This window comes from Megachile rotundata, chromosome 4, assembly GCF_050947335.1.
Source record: "Megachile rotundata isolate GNS110a chromosome 4, iyMegRotu1, whole genome shotgun sequence".
Lineage (NCBI taxonomy): Eukaryota > Metazoa > Arthropoda > Insecta > Hymenoptera > Megachilidae > Megachile > Megachile rotundata.
The window spans coordinates 11,393,761-11,417,422 of NC_134986.1; the positions used below are offsets into that span (position 1 = coordinate 11,393,761).

A 23,662-nucleotide genomic window follows, 5' to 3' on the forward strand; every position below is an offset into this window, starting at 1 on the left:
CATTAATTTAGGAAAAATCTTTACTATATTTACTTTTTAATAATATAGTAACTTTTTTTTTTTAAAAGCAATTTTCATTATTATTTCATTATATTATATTTTTAGTTATCAAGTTCAAAGATTATGAATACAATCTTATTGTTAATTTTAGGCTGTGTGATGTTTGAGGTTAGAAATTTAAATAAAGTCACATTGTAGTATTGTTTTAGTATTATATTATATTATCAAATAATTTATATAAAATAATCTAAACGCAGTGCTCATTACCAACAGCAACTGCCAATATCTATCAAAGAAATATTAATTTAACGTTGATACACGAGTGAACGATGGTTATTTTACAGCCGTCACACGCATTCGAGCAAAATAATTTTCATCGATTCGAACAGGGGATTAACAGTTGACAGCGTGAATTCAAACTTGTTATTCGAAGTGTCAATCATCCGTTTCCTTTTTCCGAACGAATATTATCAAGATTTAATGAGCTTAAAGGAAGCACGAAATTAAATGTCCCGTTGAAATTCACATCATCGCTTGTCTTTCGCGAATGATTGAAACGCGATACAAAATACGTCCTTTGTTAATAATACGTCATTTATAATTCCGAATTTATGAAATTCGTGACCGAAAAATAATCGGAACGGCAGCTGATAATTTCGTTCGTCTGTATTTCGCATAGCAAATGACGATTGAAGGCAGCATTTATGCTACAGGAGTTTCATTATTGTTATCATACCGTGGACGTTTGGAACGTTAAAAACTAGCAAATTGGACGGGAGATCGAGTTTGTTGTCGAATTAATCCGATATTGCGTGCAATTAACCGACGGTATATTGGTGGGTAACGCCGATTTGTATACCGAAATTAAATTATTCTTAAATACGATTATTGTCTTTGCCTTTAAACGCGTTAGTTCGCCCGACTAATTCTACGCCGAAATTAAACGAAATTACACGAGGCGAAATTTGAAACCGTCAATAATTTTTAAACACGGGATTAAAGATTCCAATGGTCCATGCGTTTCAATAAAATCATTTAACTGAATCGCGTATGAAACACCCAGTCGATACGATCAATAAAATTATTCACCATCGTTTTCAAATAAAACCTCTTCGATTAAATAGTAAATACAAAGGATCTATACAGTATGTCGAAAAAGTAACTTCTTAAATTTAAGAAAAACTACTAACATCATTTATTAAAACAATATGTTATCTGAAATGTTAATGAATATATACATACTGTGAACCAACTGAAATAGAGAATTATTGTAGTATGCAATTTAACTCATTCTGTTACTGTCTTACTTAAAGTTACTACTACAAAAAAGTTAACCCTTTGCATCCCTTAATTTCTTTCACCTACCAAGTCTAATTTACAAGATAGATCAAGAAAGTGTTTCATCAAGTGTATTATAACAAATAGTATTATATTGCAGTATTACATCAACTAGTAACAAGAATATATTGAACCAATCTATTCATCTGATTATAAGATCCAAGAGAAATATCAAGCCACGACAAAGTATAAAGAGTTAATATTAATAGTTAGCGAAAATTGTGAATCAATGAAAAATATACGTAGCCGCATAAAAGGAGGTAGATAATAGGTTGTAAATCAGTAATATATATAATTTGTGATTTTGTAGATATGACGTGAAATGTTTTTACGAAAGCCAATTCGCGATCGTTCTCAGGCAATAGAAGACCGGTATCGCGCACACGACAGTTTCCGACGCGAGGCGATTTCCGCATTTTCTGCACGGATGCTTTCTGCTATTGCAATTTTGCAACGTCACGTTCTACGGTACGGATTATAAATGTGTTTTCACGAACAGCACGGTGACGCCATCTTTGTGCTCGCGGCATTGTTTTTATCGCGCATTTTTAGCCCTCATACAACGTACCCTCCGTCCACTGCCCCTGCTCGGTTTTACCGACAATTTTTATTGAAAAGCACGGTTATATTTTGTGCCAGGAACGCGAATTCGTACGGACGGACCGCCATTTTAGATATTAAACGGGATGTACTCGAAGGAGGGATGTTAAAGAGTGGCCATCTTTGATTCCCTTTGCGAACGGAAAATTCTTGCATTTTAATGTATTTTTCGGTTAAGGCGTCTGAGAGCACTTTTGTGTTTCAAGGGATATTTAAGAGCATACTTTAGCGTTTAAGCGGACGTTTAAGAACATTTTTGCATTTCAGAGGACTTTTAAGAGTATTTTTGTATGTGAGAGGACTTTTCAGAGTATTTTTGTACTTGAGAGGACATTGTAGAGTATTTTCGTACTTGAGAGGACATTTCAGAGTATTTTTGCATATATATATTTTTTTTAAGAAAATTTTTGTACTTAAGACATTTAAATATACTTCTTATATAAATTTTATTAATATTTATTTGAAATTGACTTCAATGTTAATATTTGAATGCGATGAAAATTATAAAAGAAGGATGTAACAGAAAGCGAATGCATTCGCGTAATGAAAGGAAATAGTAATTAATTCGGTGTAAAGGTGGAATTCTTGCATTGTGATTCTGTAATTCCCATGTATCTCGCAAGCAGTAAATATACTACAAGGGGTAGTAACGATCGTTTGTCGGTTGCCACGATTTCGAAACCAATAAATACCGTCCTGAACGTTTCTACGTTCGTAATCGTTGATCTGGATCGTTCCAACCCACTTCAATTCATTCTTTAACGATCGAGAAGCAATCGTAGAAACTAACTCGCCATTAGTGGTCTATTCGATTACATGAATGAATCTAACGTAAAATAAATTCGTGAGACTATCTTGGTACTCTTCGCAAATTAATATCGTAATTCGAAATTCTCAAAAATCAAGCTTATACTACATACATAATAAAGAAATAAATTTTTCTATTAATTTATATTTATTTTAATCCCTTTGCTGTTAATTTCAAATACAATTATTAATATTTAATGATGACCTGATAAGCATATTCGTACACTGAATTTTATCTTCAACGTCATTAAATCTGCAACATCTTATGCATGAATATCACAAAAATGAAAAGAACCTACATTAACCTAATTTCATCTCGCAGTAATTCAAGCATTGAAAATTTATATTGTTACTTCTTTTCAGTTTTTTCTCTTTAGTTCAAATTTCATCCCGCTTCGACCTAACACTTTTTCTCACGTTTTCATTTACACGCCACCTTGTCCGCCTCCCGCTCCTTTTATCTTTATGTATCGTTTTCTCGCCTGATTCGATTTCCTCGTTTTTCTGCTCTCGAAACGAGCGACGGGCTTCTAACCGGCTGTGCACACACTCCCGATAACGAAAAGCTCCGACACACACGTACACACACGTGTGAAGACCCGCGTACCTCGAACACAAAGCAAATATTAAGCCTCTCTAAAACCATCGGCTGACGTTAACCGATACCACGAAGAAAATCGCTTGTCAAAGTTGATGGAAAGAATGGAGCGAAATTATGGAACACGTTGCGAGTGAAATCAAATTTGATATTACGGTACGACGTATAAATCATCGACAACCTAGCACGCCGCGTAAATTTCAGATTATGCGTCTATAAATTTTTGTCTTTATTGGACGTTACAGTCTTTTGATAGGACTATGTGTTACGGTATGCTTGTTACGATATTTTTTCGCTGCTGCAGTTCAATTTTTCAGAGGTTTTTGTAGCTTGGAAGCTGGGAATTTTTAGACTTAAGAGACAGATGTTGAAATTAAAAATTGAAGTTGAAAATTTTAATAGTTTGTCTGCAGTTTATAAAAATTCTCAAATTCAGTTATTTAAATGTTAATAAATTTACAAAATCAATTATCAAATTTAATAATGTTAAGTTTTTTGTATTTAAAAATATAGATATCATCAAACTGGGTATTCAACTTCTAATTTTATGAATTTAAAAATCTTCTAACTTAATATTTTCAAATTTGTATATGTTCCTCATTGTCAATATATTAGACGTAAAAATGAATTCAATGAAATTTAACAAAAATAAGTATTGATATTCTAAAACTTCGTCTACATTCAATAATTCAAATAATTATTAATGCTGTGGTACCGATCGTACAAAAAAGGCGGGAAATTCAAATTCAAAACGAGTAATTAAGATGACGTATTAAATGAATTGTACTTATGCTTCAAATACAAAGTACTTGGTCCTATAAACATTGTGATCTGAAGTGAAAAGCTTTAAAAGTGCCAGACAAGGTCTTCCGTGTAACTATCGCAGTGATGGCGGTGCAGGTGTTAAACGACAGCGATGAATTCCAACTTTATTTTGCTGAGCGTCGACATTTCGTGAATTGGTACAAGCGACCGGTCCGTGTAATAAGAGCCGTCACTGAATGTCGACAAGGATCTCGAAGAGCGCACGAAAATTCCGTGAGATCCAGCAAAAATTTATGGTCTGCGATGTTTACCGACGTGGAATGCTCTCAAGCCTCTTTCGCACGGGGACAGAATAGGGTGGTTCTTCGTCTGGTTCCTTCAACTCCCATGGGATGGCTATTAGTAGTAATTACTGGAACAATAAGTCTCTGCTTAATACTTCCTTCGTGCACCCTTTCATCTTTCACCCTAGCCGAGATGATATTCTCTTACCACCCTGTAAACTATCCTACACTTGTGAGCCTGCTTCATCGTTTCATTCGAACGGCCTCGCACGAATGGCTTGCATTCTTGTTTGCTTCAAATTAAACTGTTACATGGAATTATCGCGGGAAGTTCAATATCACGTCGGCAGATCGTGTTTATGGAAGTGCTTGAAGGGTGGGTACGTGTGAGTTTACCCTTCGCGAAATAGAAATTCTGTGGGTACACAAGGGATACTTGTTACTTTATTTTAATGCTACAAAATCGGTTATTTGACTGCTTGATAAATTTCTTATTTTAAATTACTAAATTTTTAAAGGTACTGCTTTTGAAATTTTTGTTCATTTTTATCGTGTTAAGAAATTAATGTATATTGAAGTCATGTATATGTATATTCAATTACATTTAATCGTTTGATCGCTTATTTTTCTACTTCATTTTTGTTATGAATATATTAAAATTACATAAATAAATTCTTTGCTTTTTTAACATAATACGTATTGATTTTTAATTTGCATTTAATATTTTGAAGATTTATAATGAAAAATTATTCTGTTTACTGAATATTATTCTCAACTTCATTTTTATTAAACGAGACCTAATTTTTGTTTGTTATTCTTCAGGTTATTTTCAGATTTATTACAATTTTTAGAAAATTTAAAAAATTCTTTAGTTTGAAATATTTATGTTCCAGTAGAAATTTCTTTGGCGTTTACTAATCTTTGTATCCGCTTTGATCGACATCTGAATATACCAATCGATACTGCGCCATGGCGGAACAAGTTTTGGTGGCAATAAGATTAAATCGAACATTTTGAAACTTTCAGTTCATCTTCTTCCCTTGATGTTCATTAGTCTCCGTCAGAAGCTGCTGTAGATGCAGCTGAGGTAGTCATGCATCGATATTATTAATAATAATGTCGATACGGTATCATACTTCATTAAAAAATCATAAAATTAATTCTAAAATAATTATGTGTATAGGTACAATTATTTAACACATGATTTTACAAACCATTTTACTAGTTATTTGAAAAATCACGTTTCAACAAATTTTTCGTCATAAAAGAATTTAAATGCTCGATTTGTGTTTCATCTATAAATCTCCAAAAAAGTAATTCGTTTCATAAAATTGCTTCCGCGAATTTCTCTCATGAAATATTAAATAATTTTCATGAAAATTTGTACATATAAATTGGAGTTGTAATAAAGTTACAAAAAGTGACACTGCTCCAATGCAATTTTTTCGCTGGGACACAGGTCATCTCGTAAATTAATCCATAGCTTTTTAAAAGCTCAAAACGTTTGCTTTTATTTTAAGAAAATTACTAAAGCATGCTACAAGAATATTATAAAAAAATTGCAAGTACAATGAATCAATAATATGGCTGGATTTTTCGTTTCAGGGGTCAGCCATTTTGTATTCAGATAAGTGATGAAATTCGTATATGTCAGACTTGAGAATTATTTCAAATAATCTTTCAATTATTTATTCTAATAGATGGTAAACTCAAATAGTTAAAATAAAAAATAATTAAAAGTATGAGTACGTGTTCCAAAATAAAATACATATGAATCCATCTATCCTCCATCTTGCAAACATATGTCTAACTGTTCCAAAAAACGATAAGTCTTTGGTTACATCATGGTTGTTTACAGATACTTGAACCAGAATAAATATTTTTATTACTTTTCAGTCTGTAACACTTCCATCGTTCCCAACTTTTATTAGAAATTTTATCGTTGCCTTTGTGCCGCCATTTCGAGCACGTGTGACACACGTAATGGAAACAGTTCGGAATAATGCGTCACTTTAGCCGATGTGTTCTCGTTAAGCATCAAAGCGTAACTGTTTCAGAGGTTAACAAAGTTTCTCACTTTCACCCATCGTTTCGAACTTTGCTGTAAGATCGCGCTCGATACACATCCCCTTATTAAACTGCATGTTAACTAATCCTGGACAGGGTCCAACTTTGAATCTGATAAACGATTCGGCCCCGCGCAAGTTTCAATATAGGATAGAGAGTATAACACGATATCTTTCGACCAACTTTCTTGGTCGGCATCCAAATTTTCACGACACACTCGCGATGTCTCCAGAATTATTACCTAACCGATTCGTATTTCCAGGATGATCGTACATCCCCTTTCGAACCGTGAATTACGTAATATCCGGAGCTTAGGTTCTTACGCGACTTACTGTGGACCCTGAAATCTGGGGGGATTTCAGTTTGGGATTTTGGCTTTACGGTATTAGGGAGGTGGAAATTTGAGATTGGGACTTTGGGAATTTCGGGGTTTCAGAATTGGGGCACTTAGGGGTTGGAACTTTGAAGATTTGAAAATTTGGGAATTTGAATTTTTCAGAGTTTGGAGATTTGGGAATGTAGGAATTTGTAAGTTTGGGGATTTGAAGAGGGTGGAAACGTGAAGACTTGATGCTCTGAGGACTTGGAGATTTCAAGACCTGAAAATTTAGGGTTCTAACAATTTTTAAATGTAAAAATTTCTAACTTGAAAATTTAGAAACTTGAAACCTTGAAACCTTGATATTTTAATAACTTATAAACTTGATAACTTGAAAACTGAAAACTTGAATACTCAAAATCCACCCAACCGCATTATCTCAAACTATCACCCGAACCAATAAAGAGATGCCCATCAAATGCAATAATTAACCTCCCTGCTCTTTATCTAGCATCTTATCTCAACTATAATTCCGTGTAACATAAATAATCGCTCACAAAGGGTGTAGTTACGTGTTGACGTCGAGATTTCGTCAATAATTTCCGGCAACGATAATCCCAAGCACAGAAGCTGCGAAACGTAGCCAAGCATCGAACAACCCCCGAGTGGTTTATACTCCAACCCTATCGTCGACCTTATCCCTCGTCGTGTCACCTTCAACACGTTCAGCCAGAAGATGTGCGTTTCCATGAAGTAGAAACATCTTGCTTGCCTGCCTGGCTGCCTTGCTTCCGTGCAACATAAGCCAACATGCGAGATATATTTTATAGGGAAACATCTCCCTGACGGTGTGGCGTATACAGACAACCCTCGGAGAAGTATCTCATACATCAGAGACATACATCGTCTCTGCGAAGCCTCAAAACATTCTCCCCCTTCCACGTCTTTTCTATTTCATTTTACCTCGTGGTCTCTTTACATCTTTTCATGCGTTTCCCTTATTTTCGAGAGTTCTACTTTCTACTTATCATTTTTCTTCGTTTTATGATCCTTAGTTTTACTGCTCGCCAAATATTGTCAATCTTTCTTCGTTTTGTGGTGTGCTTTCTGGTTGGGTTCTTAATTTGGCTTCGTTTGCGGAGTTTTTGGTGGTGGAGTCGAGTTTTGTTCTGTGATTGACGAGGGAGTTTTGAAATTTGGGATTTTGGGTATTTGGAAAGTTTGAGGGTAGGAATTTGGAGATTTAGGGGGTTGGAATTTAGGAATTTAGGATTTTGGTTATTTGGTGAGCTTGAGGGTGCAAATTTGGAGGTCTGGTGGGTTGGAATTTAGGAATTTAGGTTTTTGGATATTTAGTAAATTTGAGGGTACAGAGATTTAGGGGGTTGGAATTTAAGACTTCAGGATTTTGGATATTTGGTGAGTTTGAGGTTAGGGATTTGAAGGTTTAAAAATTTAGAAATTTACAAATTTGTGCGTCTACAAATTTCCAGATTTACCAATTCACAAATTTTGAAGTTCAGAAATTTTTCAATATATAAATTCTCAAATTGTAATCTTTCAAATATGCAACTTAAAAAATTCCTCAACATTTATATTAAGGATTAATATTCATATAATAATAAGTTTCAATATATTGACTATAAGTTTTGCAACTGCCCAAATCAAAAAATATAAAATTTCCAAATACGTAACCCACCCAAGAAATAAAATTTCTAATAATATTTTACACGATAATACATCATCCGTACAAAACGTGCGATAATCTTAATATTTCTCTCGAAGAGCAGTGAATGTTTGAAATTAGTGGTGGCCATTATGGAAGATGATGATACTGTAGATTCCTGAGGTTGTGGTTTCGCTTCCTAAAGGTAATACCACTTTATTGCGGTAAGAATGTGACCTTTAGTATCCGGTTCACCTTTCCTTTAATGCCCTTTAATGTCCACGAAACCCTCTGGTTTTCTCCCTGATTGGCCTGAATGGTAATGCAGTGGAGTCGCTACCCGAGAATCAGTTCAACCCTCAAAGGAGGAACTTTTAATCCGTTTGATATTCCGCTTATGAATAGCTAGTGCTTATTAACGTCCTAAAAAGAATTAATCAGACGTTTTCACTACTGTCATTCATTTACAAATGTAAACGTGCACATCTTAAATATCTTGTAAATAAGATATTAAATTTTTAGCGTGAAATATGAAGTATAAACTGACTTCAGACCTTCATTTCTGTTTATAAGTAACCTTAACCTCTTTAGGAACGATTTTTTTAGGTTAGGAGAACGAACGATCTAATTATTGTAATTTATGTAACTTTTATGATAGGTAGAATATATTAGGTAGAATGAATTCTGAAAGTATTAATAACATGTGAGAAAGAAAATGGTACACATATGTAATCAGTGGTTATTAAATTTAAAAAAGGCAGTACATGTACATATGTTAATATTCTTAAAAATTTTACGTCTAAATATTACAAACATTTTAAATGAAATTAATTTGAACGTTTATTTGAATCGTATAATTAAACAAATAATAAAAATACAACAACTGCAAAACCTTGTACATTTTTCCATGAATGGTATCGAATTATGAACATCATAAAGTATGAGCTATACAAGCAACGCATGAACTATGTATAGATTATAAACACAAGCTTCATATGAAGTATACATAACCATAAACTACGGATTATAAGCCATATTCATAAACTATGTATAAAGTATACATTCGTTGTTTTCAAACCAGAATAATCTATGCAAATCGTTTACTTTGTGAATAGCTTCGACCGAAGTGGTGTTCGCAGTGTCTATAAAACTTTCCCCAACGATTCATCAATATTGTAATAAATTTTATTAGAGGTCTGAGCTCACTCTGATACACGTCAGAATGCTTTATCTATTTATGATGCTGTAAAAATCCGTGAAAAATGGAGACTGGGTTATCAAAAGTCGAAGCTGTATCTACTGTGAACCCACTGATATCGTTACCTCACATCTTATTGGTATTTCAGTACCCTATCATTTCTGTGTTCTCTCTGTTATTAAACTATCAAAGCGCAGATATGTCAAAATATATTTGGGTGTCGAAATAATTCAGTGATGTTGAAAGGTCGAGTTTTAATAATTCGAAGGTTCGAAAATTTGATATGGACTCGAATATTTTTAAGTTTAATTTGTAAGTTCATATCAAATTTATACACAATACTATCCAAAGCCACACAATACTATTCAAAGTTTTTGAGTAGGTCCATAAAGAAAAATATATACTAGAAGATGTAACATGGTCGCAGTAAGTAGAGAAGGTATTAAAAATGATGATCGAATCGAATCTCCACTCGTCTCCGCTTCAATCGCGCGGCAAACAAGGCTCGCAGCTAAATAACATCGAGAACCGGCGCCAGCCGGCTGGTAGACGATACAGCCTGCTGTCCCAGATCGTAATATCGCTTTAATTATGTGCGCCGTATTTGCGCCAGGCCGCGTTATTAATTTCAGGTCCTCTCGCAGAGAGACTTACCATTACGACCTCGGGGGTTACGTCGGGGATCCGGACAAGCCTGCACCGTAGAACGACGTCGACAGGCCTGGGGTGAAAACAGCCCGGATGGGGTGCGTGGGTGATGATGGCGAGAGTAGGGGTTTGTTCGCTTCTCTCCCAGGATACCAGTCATGGTAGCGCACGATAGAATACATTCGCCCTAACGTGGAGCGCGGCTCATCTTCGAGATGTTATTGCACGTCTAAAGCAGCCCCTTTACTCGTACCGGACGCATATGTAAATTATTTCGAGCGGTAAATTAAATGGCTGACGCTACGAGGCTGTAAATGCTGGCCGCGAGATAAAGTGCCAGTCAAAAGTCTGAATCCACTTGATTCGTTGCTGCGCTGCATCTAGCCCATATTGTTCCATTAAAGTTAATTGGCAAACGGATTTCGTGTACAGGTTTTACCCTCGCTGCTGCATCACTTTTGATTGCTGCGGATATTTTCATGCTGGGGTCTTTAGAAGCTTTGGACATGGAGCCGGTTTTGGTGGAGTTACGTTGTGTAATATAATGGAACCTAACCTAACCATGAATTAGCAACCCTAATGTAACCTAACTATAAACTAGCAATCATAATGTAATCTAACCATGAAATAACAAGCATAATGTGACCTAACCTTAAACTAGAAATCATAAACTAACCTAACCCTGAGCTAACAAGCCTAATGTAACCTAATTATAAACTAGCAATCATAATGTAATCTAACCATGAACTAACAAGCATAATATAACTTAACCTTAAACTAGAAATCATAAACTAACCTAACCCTGAGCTAACAAGCCTAATGTAACCTAACTATAAACTAGCAATCATAATGTAATCTAACCATGAACTAACAAGCATAATATAACTTAACCTTAAACTAGAAATCATAAACTAACCTAACCCTGAGCTAACAAGCCTAATGTAACCTAATTATAAACTAGCAATCATAATGTAATCTAACCATGAACTAACAAGCATAATATAACCTAACCTTAAACTAGAAATCATAAACTAACCTAACCCTGAGCTAACAAGCCTAATGTAACCTAATTATAAACTAGCAAGTATAATCTAATCTAACCCTAACCTAACATACACCTAACTTGATATATCATTGTCTGTATAACGTTATACTAACCCTACCCATAGTAGGTTAGGTTAGTTTATGTTAACCTTATCCATAATAGGTTAGGTTAGATTAAGACTATTTTTATGAAGTTAGATCAGATTAGACTAACACATATAAGGTTAGAGTAGATTAGACCTACTTGTATAAGGTTAGAACAGATTAGACCTACTCATATAAGGTTAGAGCAGATTAGACCCACTGATAACAGGTTAGGTTGAATTAGGTTGCCCATATTCCTATCAAGTTCAGATAAACATTACCTTAGGTTAGGTCAGATTAGTGTCAAATATCTTATGCTACATTATGTACCATATTTCTATGAGCACATAAATAAAATAGTAAATGTGTCCAAAAAAATTATACAAATTATTGGACATATGAAATAATATACCATGAAATTTAAAGTACTATGACTTTCAACCATTATTTTTCAGAAACTAATTTAACGTCTCCATAACTTCCCTGAATGTGCAAAAGTCAAAAGAGGTATCTGTTGATTGGCACGATTTGTTTGCCACCTGAAATGTCCATCGTCCCACCGTGTGACGTCTACATATTTCTGTGATTGCTGTTTCCATTCTACAACGTCGTCCATATTCGTAAATCATCGTGCGCGAGTGGATTTTGATTGCGAACAACCGAGTATATCTACCGATTTCGAGTGTATCGTAGCAAATGAGTTTTCCGGTCCTCCATTGTTTCGTCGCCCAATGAACGTCAACGAGGACCACGATCACGAAAAGATTCTCGAGTGCCTTGTTGTCCAACAAGATTTATAGCCCCGCGATACAGACATCGTCGAAGCGAAACCTTTTCTTGGACGTTCACCTATTTACGAATGAAAGTATAATGTAATCGCGTGTATTCACGCGATAAAACAACACACTTACAGTTTTTCTACTCATAAATTTCAAGGATGTTTTATTCAGAACCGACTGGGGTAAATGTTCCGGTAGTCGACATTATACCACTTGTTTGTCATTGTAACTGTTATCACACTCTTGGTCACAGTTTTTCTTGATGGATTTTCATTAGCTGTTTTTAAGCGAATTCAATTTGTTATAACTTGTCAGAATCATAAAGCTTTGTTAAATAAACACTCAAGAAATAACACGTCTAAAATATATTATACTGAAATGATAAAATGATCAAATAGACATGGTATTATTTAGTCATAAAAGCTATGCGAAATAAAATGGAAGGTAAATAAACTCTCACAGCATTCAAATTCATTTTTCTTACTGTTTGAGGAGTTTCCTTCTGATAGCTTGCGCCGTATGGCATCAGGATTCATCAGTTAAAGCATTATTCCCCACGCCAAACTTTTCCTCCCTAGTGTAATCTCGACTGCGCGAAGCACGAAATGACTTCTCTCAACGACACTTTCCTTTTCCATACAACACGATGGGACTGTAATCCTAATTTATTCGACTTGTTCATTACGATGCTCCGCGAAAGATGAAAGATAATAAAAAACACAGAAATAACAACTCATTTTCTCATTTAGCTAACAACATAACATTGGTACTGTCACCATAATTATTGTCAGAATAATATTATTATTATTTTTCAAGATTTACTGTCGAGTGTTTGAAATAAGGTAGCCATTTTGATGCATGGGTAGACATTTTGTTGACTGACCATTGTTCTTCTACAAGTTTGAATTGTTCACAATATTTATGAAGGATTATTTAAAGGATAATGTGCAATTTTTAGAAATGTATCAATTTGTAACTTTTTGGAAAGGTTATGGTACATCTGACACAGTGATTTTATAAACAAATGCAATTTTCTAAAATGAACGACTAACATAACCTCTTCATGGATACACATGGATGTCATGGACCACACATGGACCAAACTCATTATAATATCACCACTGTTTTCATATATCATAAATTCCTTCATGATCTATTTACAATTGTAACAAATTGACAATTGCACAAAACCAAAAAATTCAATCATTTCTTCACCTAACCTCAAAAGAGTCTTCCTTGAAAAGCTGCGAACATCGAAATTTCATAATTGCATCTCTGATTATACCAACAAAAAAATGAGTGTTCCTAAATTCCAAAAGAGCCGAAAATCGAAAATATGAAAGATCTTGCGGTCCTCTATAACATAAAACAAGAACATCCTTATCGCATCGCTGCTCATCGCGTTGGCGTTAAATCGGTTACAGCTCCGACCAATGGTGGCCACGGTCTATTATTTTTACCGATGTAATTTCTCCTCGTTTTCCAGACAGTTTGGTCGGTCGTCCCGTGGAAAATGCAGCCGCGGATTGCGGTCACTGTGCAAAATAAATAATCCCCGGAAGTCTCTTCCGTTTCTCGTTTCGTTCCGCTTCGCGTGTCTCCTGTCTGTTACTCTGTTACCTTTTTTATCACGGCACTGTCATCTCGTTACATCGTCCTGGCTTATCCTCCACCCCAACATCGTGTTCCCTTTTCCCATTCATACGTGCTGTCTTTGAAAAGCGACGGATGAAAAGTTGTTTGTCCATTTATCGAGAGCGAAGCAAGGAGAGCTATTTTGATAACCAACAGACTCTGTGTGCTTTCTGGTCAGAATGAGGAGGCAATTATCTGCCGCTATTGTTGCAAGATTAGCTAGTTGTGTTTGCACGGATTTTTAGAAGCTGTTTACTGAGTTTTTTAAGTAATGGGCGTCAGAGTGGAGATACTTGGAACTGTGTGCTGAAGATGTGTTAGATTTGGAGGTTTTTCATTTGATGATGTAGTGGTTTAAGGGAGAGACGGAGATGTGATTTAAATTTTCAAGTTTTTTGTTTTCAGACTTGTAAATTTTGAAATTTCCTATATACCAAATTTTCACATTTTCAAATCCCTAAATTTCTAAATCTTAAAATTTCCAAATCACCAAATTTCCAAATTCCTCTGAACTCAGATTCTCAAATATCCAAATTCCCAAATTTCCAAATTCTCTAATTTCCAAGTCCCCAAATTTCCAAATTTCTAAAAATCCAAATATCCAAATTTCCAAATTTCTAAAAATCCAAATCTCCAAACCCCAAATCTCAAAATTCCCAAAACTCGAACTAAAACCACGTGGCTTATGAGCGTATTTAATAACCCCTAATTAGAGTTCGATATCGCTGACATATGATGAGGATATAGTAATTAGCACATTAAAACGTAACATTTATCAACATTTTATTGGCCCTTAGACTGGGGTCGAACGTAGTAACGACACACGTAATTCATAATTATGGCGTTAGTCATCAATTAGCTTAATAGCTTCTATTACGAGCAATTATGAATCTATCTTACCTATACCGTGAAATCGAGTTGTAATGTTCATAGACAGTCGATAATAATTACCTTCATTGCACATTCATTTTACTACTATTTTTTGTTCCACTTCTCACTAAATTTTCGTTTTGACAAATTTTCATTTTAAAGATTTTTGTGGATGTGACAAAGAATTAGTCTTCTAACTACTCAGATTTCAAGTTTAATACCTTAAGTGTTAGGTTAGGTTTGGTTAGGTTAAGACACCATATGTGGTCAGACATGTACAATGCAAATGACTAAGAATACAGATATGTATTTATTTGTTTCATTTTATATTTTAATTTATTATTGAAAGTATCAAAACGTTCCTCTCTTTGTTTATTCTTTGAATAATTAATTTAATTATATTTATAAATATTTATTATATTTCAGTAATCTTTGAGGTAATTAGTTTTATTGAGTTTGTATATTTGTTTATCAAATAATTTGCAATGAAATATGAATAATTTTACAGAATTGAAAACATATCTACCAAATAAATGCCACGACGTAAACGTGCTAAAGGTATATCAAATTCTCAAGAGGATTAATCAAAGCATTATGAATTTCTAATAACTATAACTATTTGCTTTCGAAAGGTGGTTAAACTTTCAAAACTATTCACTGCATGTTATAGAGATGCGATAACATCATGAACAGTTGTTTGAAACTTTAACTCGCAACATCACGTCGTCCTATGCTTTCCACCATGTTGTTGGAGTTCGAGTATCAAAACGCGTTCTCCAGTCTAACATAAAGACGTTTAATTGATTTCTCATCGTAAGTTGTTACCATCGAACAGATTTCGATAACACGGCCAAAACTATGTTGCTTGAATGTTAAACTGGTTTAAAACTTGTTTATTAATACATCAATCGAGTGCGTTATGAATGCCTACACTTTAGCTGGCTGAAACTTATCAAAGTGACTTTTAATTGGACGTGAATGCAATCGAGGAAAGCTGATATTTAAAGCTGTTAAAATATTTAAAAATAAATGATGTACAAAATATGGCACTTTACTTTTTAATCTGAAGGTTTGAAAATTATAAAGTTTCAAGACTATTGAAGATTTCAAGAATTATTTATTTCATAAAAGAAAATTAGAATCCTACGACTCTGTAATAAAATTTTCAATATAATTCTATAATGCAATAATGAATAAATCAGTGTATAAAATCAGTCATATTTTGTTTTAATTTACTTAGGTAATATTATAGTATCATCCTACTTTAAATAAGTCATGACCTAAAATTAATTAATTGAATGTCCCAATATAAAATTCAATGAAACCGATACGTAAATAAGTTCTGAAGTAAACGGTATTTTATTTTTAATTTATCGTGAAGAAGTATTCGGCTATATTTCGTTTCTTCCTTAAACTTAACACTAAGCGATTCATTTCGAATGTTGAAAAGTTGAAGAGGGGTCGTTGAAAGTTTCATGGACCAGCACTTTTCCAATAATCACAGGTAGTTATACTTAAAACCGAAAGTAGACGGCCAGCTTAGCTAAGTAGCACGTCTTAAACTTTCCCCGTACTTTTGGAAATCCTGCAGGATGCCCCGAAATCCAATCAGCGTACTTCCTTCGAACACTTTTCCATTTATGGGCTAAAACGTTCTCGTCAAAGACGCTCTCTTTTTTTCCTTTAATGCCCAACATTTCAGGCATGAAAAATTTCTGAAATCGTACAACTTTCAAAGTAATTAAAATCGTAATTTCAGAAGTTGAAATTCGTTTTTTTGCCAGGAATAAAAAAGATGGAGAGTTCTCAATGGTTATTAAACAGTGCATTAGTACAGAAATGAAAATGGAAGTGTACGTGTCTGTGCGGAATACTTTGCAGTTATATTATGTTGGCGAGTGTTGAACAGCACGCGATTTAATGAAAAGAGAATAAAACTAGAGTATGGAAAGAATTAAGAGTCAAGAGCGAACGTTGAATAGAAGGGAACGTAATGAACAACATGATATTTGTAAACCCAACGGTCCGCTATTTTTACTACCTTGAGAAAAAACGTCTGTTTTGTACAATTTTACTACCCGGAATAATTTTATACTGCTATACAGCTTCAATGTAAAATGTAATGTGTTTTGTCTCAGATGAATTGATAATTTAAATACGAGAGGAAATTTTAATTCTTAAGGAAGGAGTGAAGAATAGAGGAAAGTTGTATTGTTATGGAAATTGAAATGTTTTATAAAATATTTTATAGAACTGTAATTGAAATTTTTAGTATTTTTGTTTAAAACTAACTCTTTTTTAAAAAATTAGTTTCGTAGAATTTAACTACTCGTTTAATACTTTTTTATTGAGAATTAGAAAGTAAAATCGCAGGTGGTAAAGCACCGACAGTAGTAATAGTCAACGCCAAGTCGGCCGCCATTTTGTTTAGCATCGAGTTTCTTCATAGCCTTGATTACCACTGCCGGTATCTCACCAGACATCGATCTGCTCTATTTTTTAACCTCAAAATAGATTTATGCTGCAATTTTCTATAAACTATTCCTTTAAAAATTGTCTCCTCTATTCTATGATATAGTGCAATTTCAATTACGAAGTGAACATGCTTAAATTTGTATAATATATTAAAAATGTGTCTAGAGCAATTTCTACCTTACAGTTTTACCTAAGCAAAAATATCTTAGTTACAAGTACCATCTCAAAAATAATTAAGAATATGAAATGTAAATTACCTAATTTTTCATTTTTCATTTCACTTCGTATATTAAAATAAAGTCAATATAAAGAAATAATGAGACCCTGTAAAATTACTGTAGGTATTCTATACGTAAGTAGTTACCTTGATAATGTTTAAACGAAAGTTTCAATGAATTTTGGTGATCAAACAGTAGTATAACAAACATATCTTACAATTTTGTACTTGGCGTACGGGAAGTCTTCATTATCTTGAAACGGGTGAGAGTTCAACTCGGGCATAACGAGGTCATTGTGGACAAGTTTCTTGGTCTAAGACAGCTTGTCAAACTTGGACATGTTCCCAATGAGTTTGCCAAGTCTCACTTCAAGCGAATTCGAATCCGCAAGTCTCGCGTTAACGCCCGATTCTGTTAAGTGTAAACGATCGTGCAGCAAACTTCATGTTTGGCGATAGGTTGCTATACGTTTCAATACAAAGTATATTTGTTACAAGATTAAGTATCATATCAGAGCTAATTATTATAAAATCGAAACTTTTACAATTACCTCTCTTTTATTTTACATTATTTCATTTTAAAAGTATTCAAATTAAAAAATTTAGAAATAGTCAGATATTCTTAACAGTATTTAAAAAATATGAGTCTTTTTATATTGCACAGTTCCATAGTTCTTAAAGTAAATTTGATTCGTTTAACAGAAGGCACCCTTTTCTTAACCTGTGATTTATTACGAAAGTTCAGTGAAGGAAATTTATGAACAAACACGTATGTCAGTAGAGAATCGATCGTATTACAAGAGTTTTCATAACTTTTACAAGCTTCTTGCAGCGGCATACTTGTGAAGTCTGTTGCTCGAATATAATTCAAGAATCTGCATAAATATGCATGGTATCTCGTATGCATCGAGTTTGCATTAAGAAATTCAGATATGAATATGCGCCACTCAACAAACTTCAAGTTTCTTCGGTATTTCTGATTAGCCTGCGATTACTTTAGATCTCTGGTAATGGATACGCTGGGGGCAAAAGCGAAAATACAATTATTATGACAACGTTGCTTTTACTTGACTACGTTCATCTTCCCGACTAAATTTTAAACTGTCTAAATTTGTTAAAATTATCAATTGCTGTTAAAATTCTAAATGGAGTGAAATTACCATAAACAAGTAAATAAATTATTAAAAATTAGATAAAAAAGAATTATCGAGATTGTCAAAAAATTACTAAAAGTATGTCAATATATAATTATTCAGAGAGAGTTTAAAATTATTTCTTTAAAGGAAAAAGTGTGAGGATTATAAGTTCAGTCAATAATCTCAACGAGAGTTTTATCGCTCTTAAATGTCACAGATTGTTTTTAATATCTTTTCGATTCCGTCGAGTTCCTATAAAGGAGCAATATCGAGCAGGTTAATAAAAGATGGCCGTCTCTGTCAGAACCTTCAGGATTTGAATGACACATAATGCAATCTACAAGAAAGATATGGAATATTCACAATAAGATTCAATATAGACAAGTTTTATATCTTACATATAAAGCTTCATTCTTCTAGCTTGTTTATAACAATCGGCATGGTATGCCATTATTAGAAACTGATTTATAATAAATGCAACCTCTTTTTCACAGAAAATTTCCTGAACTGAAGGTACTACGGTTTAAGAACACTTTTAAAACTCCTCGATTTAAAATTGAAACTTTCAGCAATTTAACTTGGAGAGTTTACTGAAAGAAGTCTTCTTATAGTAGCTAGAACTGCTGGTAAATATATTCTAATTGCTTAAACTTCCAGGAGCAGTATTTTGTAGACAAAATTAGATTCAATAGACGTTAAAATGTGATCGTACAAAACACAGATTACAGTTTCTGTATATTTGATCATTTTTTCAGTATATTTTGATCATTTTCTTAAAGTTACAGATACGATCTAACTTCGTTATTTATTTATACATTTTTTTAAATGAACGGCCGTTAAATAAAATTCAGGAATTTAAGAAAATATGTACTTATGTCTCATAAGTGTGTTTGAAGATACTTTTCGAGTTATGTAATAAGAAAATATATTCTTTAGAATTTTATACTGTTTAGATAGTTCATTTCGACTTTTTGGATATCATTTTTAAAGAAGAAGCAGTATTAAAAGAAAGTATAATACATAACAGTTAAGAATACATAAATTTCAAATAACTCGTTTTAAATCTCCCGCGCATCAATCACGTACTCCATATTGTTTCTCGTCTGCATCTAAATATGTGGCACACAACTACCATTTTTCTTTCGTTAATGGCCTGCCACATGCTACAATACAGTATTACATTTCCCTAAAGACCTTAATTAAAGTATCTATTTATTCGAACTCGTTAAAGAGTAATAAAAATTTAATCAATAAAAGACGAGATGACAATCTGCCACAGCTTTTAACGTACCGCAATAAATAACGGATAGAAAATCGGTCTTACACGGTCGTAAACGATAAGACGACAGTGACGAATAGGCTTCCGCGAAGAAAACGCGAGATTTCCGTTCGTGCAATTCCATCGGCAATGCACTCGAAACCGCTATCATGCACAGTCCAAAGCAATTCCAATAGACGATCCATTATCTTAAGCGATGTCGACCCGATCGATTCGCACCTTCACTTTTTTCTACCGCCGTTTCTCGACTATCGGAAAATACCACCCACTTCACCCTCGACTCTTCATTTATGCAAAATGCTTAGTCTTCTTTTTTGCGAGACGCTTATAGAATGCTAACCAACTTCCGTTTAGAGCTAGGCTCCTCAAATATGCAGTCACGATCCGTTTATAAATTGTTCGCTGTTTTTTATTTATTGCAGTGCAAATTCCAGCTTATAATGCATTATTTTATGGAATTCCAAAATTAAGGAATTATTACTCCCTCATTTTTTATTGCGAGGTTTTAAATGTAAAAATGTTAGGATTTAGAAAAATCTAAAATTCTGAAGTCTTATAATTCTGAAATTACAAAACCTACCAAAAGGTAAACTTATGAAAACTTATGAAAATTCAAAAACCTAAATACCTTAAACTCCAAAGCTTCAAAACCTTAAATACTCTAAACTCCAAAGTTCCAAACTCTTAAATACTCTGAACACCAAAGCTCAAAAATCTCCAAGTACCAACATTTCAAATTCCCAAATCCCAAAACCATAAATTTCAATTTCGAATTTCCTAAACTCCAAAATTCCAAAACCCTAAACACTCTAAACACCAAAATTCCAAAATCTCCAAGTACCAACTTTACAAATCCCCAAAACCCAAAGTCAAAAAATTAAAAAAATGTCCAAAACTCTACAAAACAGTTGAGAATCACTGATTTATGAGAATATTGCATCCCGTGCGTAAATTGTTAGTCGATTCGTCGATATTACGATTAATTGTCATTGGAAGCTGCTACGAGTTTATAGCCGGCGGATTTCCACCAACTGCTCGATACTTTGTTCTCCCCATTTATTGGAAAGGGGAGATGCCGTTCTGAAGAGGAACTGATAATAATGCAGGTCCGAAGGCAAGGGAATCGGAAATAATGAAAGTTGCGATGGTCAATAAGGAATTTTTCATTTTCTCCGGATGCTATGTATATCACTCATAATTCTATTTATTATAATTCAATCATTCATGGTTCGTTGGCAACTACATTTTTTCCTGCAGAATTGTTCAAATCGTGAATTGGAAAAATCATAATTTTTAATGTATAATGCAACCCTCTATAGGTAGTTGAAAAGACATTTTTGCAACATAAGTATTACTTAAATTACAATAAATTATATAGTTACACATATGTGATATATTGTATGTTATGTAAGATAAAAATATTTTAAAATAATACTAGTGGGTCAATTTGAAGTTTAGGGTTGAACAGAAATGACTACTTAAATGTTTCATCAATATTCTTAATACAAAATGGCAGACTTGCATTTGGAAGAAATTACAATATTCATAAATGCTATCATATGTTATTTCAACTTTAATGAAAGTTTAAAATAAAAGACTGTAAATGATACTTTGCGACGAATAAAGGGTGAAGTTTTGAGTGGTTGATGATACTTTGCAGGTTGTGGTAGTGTAACACCAAAGTCTACATGGGGGAAGATCGCAACCATGGGTTACGCCAGTCTAGGAATCCCCTTGACCCTAGTTTACCTGTCAAGTGCTGGAGGCCTCTTGTCCAGGTGTGCTAGGGGTGTTTTCACGCGTGCCCTTTGCTGTTGCCTTTGTTCGAACTGCGGTTACTGTTGCTACGACGAGAGACGAATGGAGGTGAGTAAACTCGATTAACCAATAAATATCATTGTTATATCATAACACAGCAAACGATATTTTGACAATTGTTCAACCCGATATTTATTTAACGATATTTGAACCGTCTATTTTAAAAGTGGTGTAAATCCATTTGCACGAGTATACATCATCCCAGTTGAATCACCTAAAACAAATTTATATAACCGAATTACATATTGATAAATCAGTAAAAAAGCTCAATTGCCAGTCTTGATATAACCTATATTTCGTCATTGATATATGCTAAACTTTAATGTTCTCAAAATAAATGAAAATGGACTTACTATGAATGAAAATGGACCACTTCCAAAATAAACAATCCATTTATTCGATTTACGAGTAAAAATTTTCAAAAATACATATATTTGTACGTGAATTTCCGTGGACTGTTAATATCGATGAAATAAATGTTCAATGTGTTATATATTTATGATAATTACCTCCTAATTTAATTTTCGCTGTAGACTAATAATTATATTTATATTTACGTTATTGCGAAACGGATAATACACGTTGAAACACGATATTTACACACAATGGATTTTATTACCATCGAAACTGTTGAAAATTCTGTCGAATACACGATTTTGCTCTTCATTTCAATTTCTGGGAATTTCTGTCCGACACTGATATGAATATAGACAGGCTATCGGTCAGGTGAAAGGCAAAATTTAATTCGAAATAGATTTCATTACCTACATTATACGAACTCTAGATTCATTTAAATTTATTTTTGTATTGAAATATTAATTAATACAATTGTGGTTTTATTTCGTTTGAAGAAGAGATGATAGGTGTTTAACAAAGATTTCTAAATTCCTTTCAAAATCCAATACGCGAGATAAACCTCATGTCATTCTCTCCCAATGATCGATCTCAAAAATTGCTTTAAAATTGCTACAATCGCAGGAGAAGGAAAGACGAATGAGGAAGAAGAGACAGCAGGAGGAATTGGCGCAGCAGCAACAGCAATTGCAGTTGCAGGAGCCATTTTACGTCCGCGCGAACGCGTCAACGTTTACCAGCACTGTGGAAATTAAGGCCAGCCCGAAGGACGAAGTGTCGAGTCTTGGTTCCGGTGACAGACCCAATGTCACCATACTCGCACCAATCAGCATTTGTTTGGGCACAATGCTCTGTTACATCGTGGCAGGAGCTTTTACTTTGTACAAGTTTGACGGCTGGTCCTTTGTGGGTAAGTGCGAAAGAGATTTGCTCTGAAAGACCCGCATCCACACTTCACATCATGGTTCAAATGCTTAACACGTTCTATCTCCTAATTTTATGTACACACTTCATTTTACATGTATAATACGTGAATAATTATTGCAATGTTTAATCAGTAAATTTATATGCACATTTTATTTTACATGTGTGATACATTTTTGTTATTCGTGTTATAATACGTGAATAATTATTGCAATGCATAATGACCTTTTTTGTATGTATAATTTATTTTATGATCGGTGATATTATGTTGGTAATACATGTTATAATACATGAATAGGTGTTACAGTGCATAGTGACTTATTTTATATAGTAAACCTAACCAACGCATGCTATTACCTGGCTAAGGTACCTATGACACAATTAAGGAAATATGATAGACTTGGTACTGTGTGAGTTACATCTAACCTAACCTACATAGAGCTAACTAACGCTATCCTAACCAATGTATGTTATTACCCAGCTAAGCTACCTATGTCACAATTAAGAAAATACGATAGATTTGGTACTGTGTAACTTACTAATCTAATCTAACTTACATAGACCTGACTAAAGCTAACCTAACCAATGTATATTATTGCCTAGCTAAGCTACCTATGCCACAATTAAGGAAATATGATAGATTTGGTACTGTGTGACTTACATCTAACCTAATCTACATAGACCTGAATAAAGCTAACCTAACCAATGTATATTATTGCCCAGCTAAGCTACCTATGACACAATTAAGGAAATATGA

At 33.8% G+C, this 23,662-nt stretch overlaps 1 protein-coding gene and 1 long non-coding RNA gene across 2 annotated transcripts in view; one reads left to right on the forward strand and one right to left on the reverse strand.

The window, feature by feature from the left end:
- LOC100875963 (TWiK family of potassium channels protein 7) overlaps positions 1 to 23,662 on the forward strand; it is a 90,987-nt gene that overhangs the window by 66,962 nt on the left and 363 nt on the right. Inside the window, exons 3-4 of the mRNA XM_012281440.2 lie at positions 21,470 to 21,675; positions 22,606 to 22,891. Coding sequence (XP_012136830.1) covers positions 21,470 to 21,675; positions 22,606 to 22,891 — 492 coding nt within the window. The remainder of the gene's footprint in view (positions 1 to 21,469; positions 21,676 to 22,605; positions 22,892 to 23,662) is intronic.
- Positions 16,072 to 22,154, reverse strand: LOC143264320 (uncharacterized). Its single transcript, XR_013037989.1, has 5 exons — positions 22,137 to 22,154; positions 21,559 to 21,653; positions 17,946 to 18,413; positions 17,613 to 17,857; positions 16,072 to 16,417 (listed from the first exon to the last, which is right to left on the reverse strand). It is a non-coding gene; the product is annotated as an uncharacterized LOC143264320 (long non-coding RNA).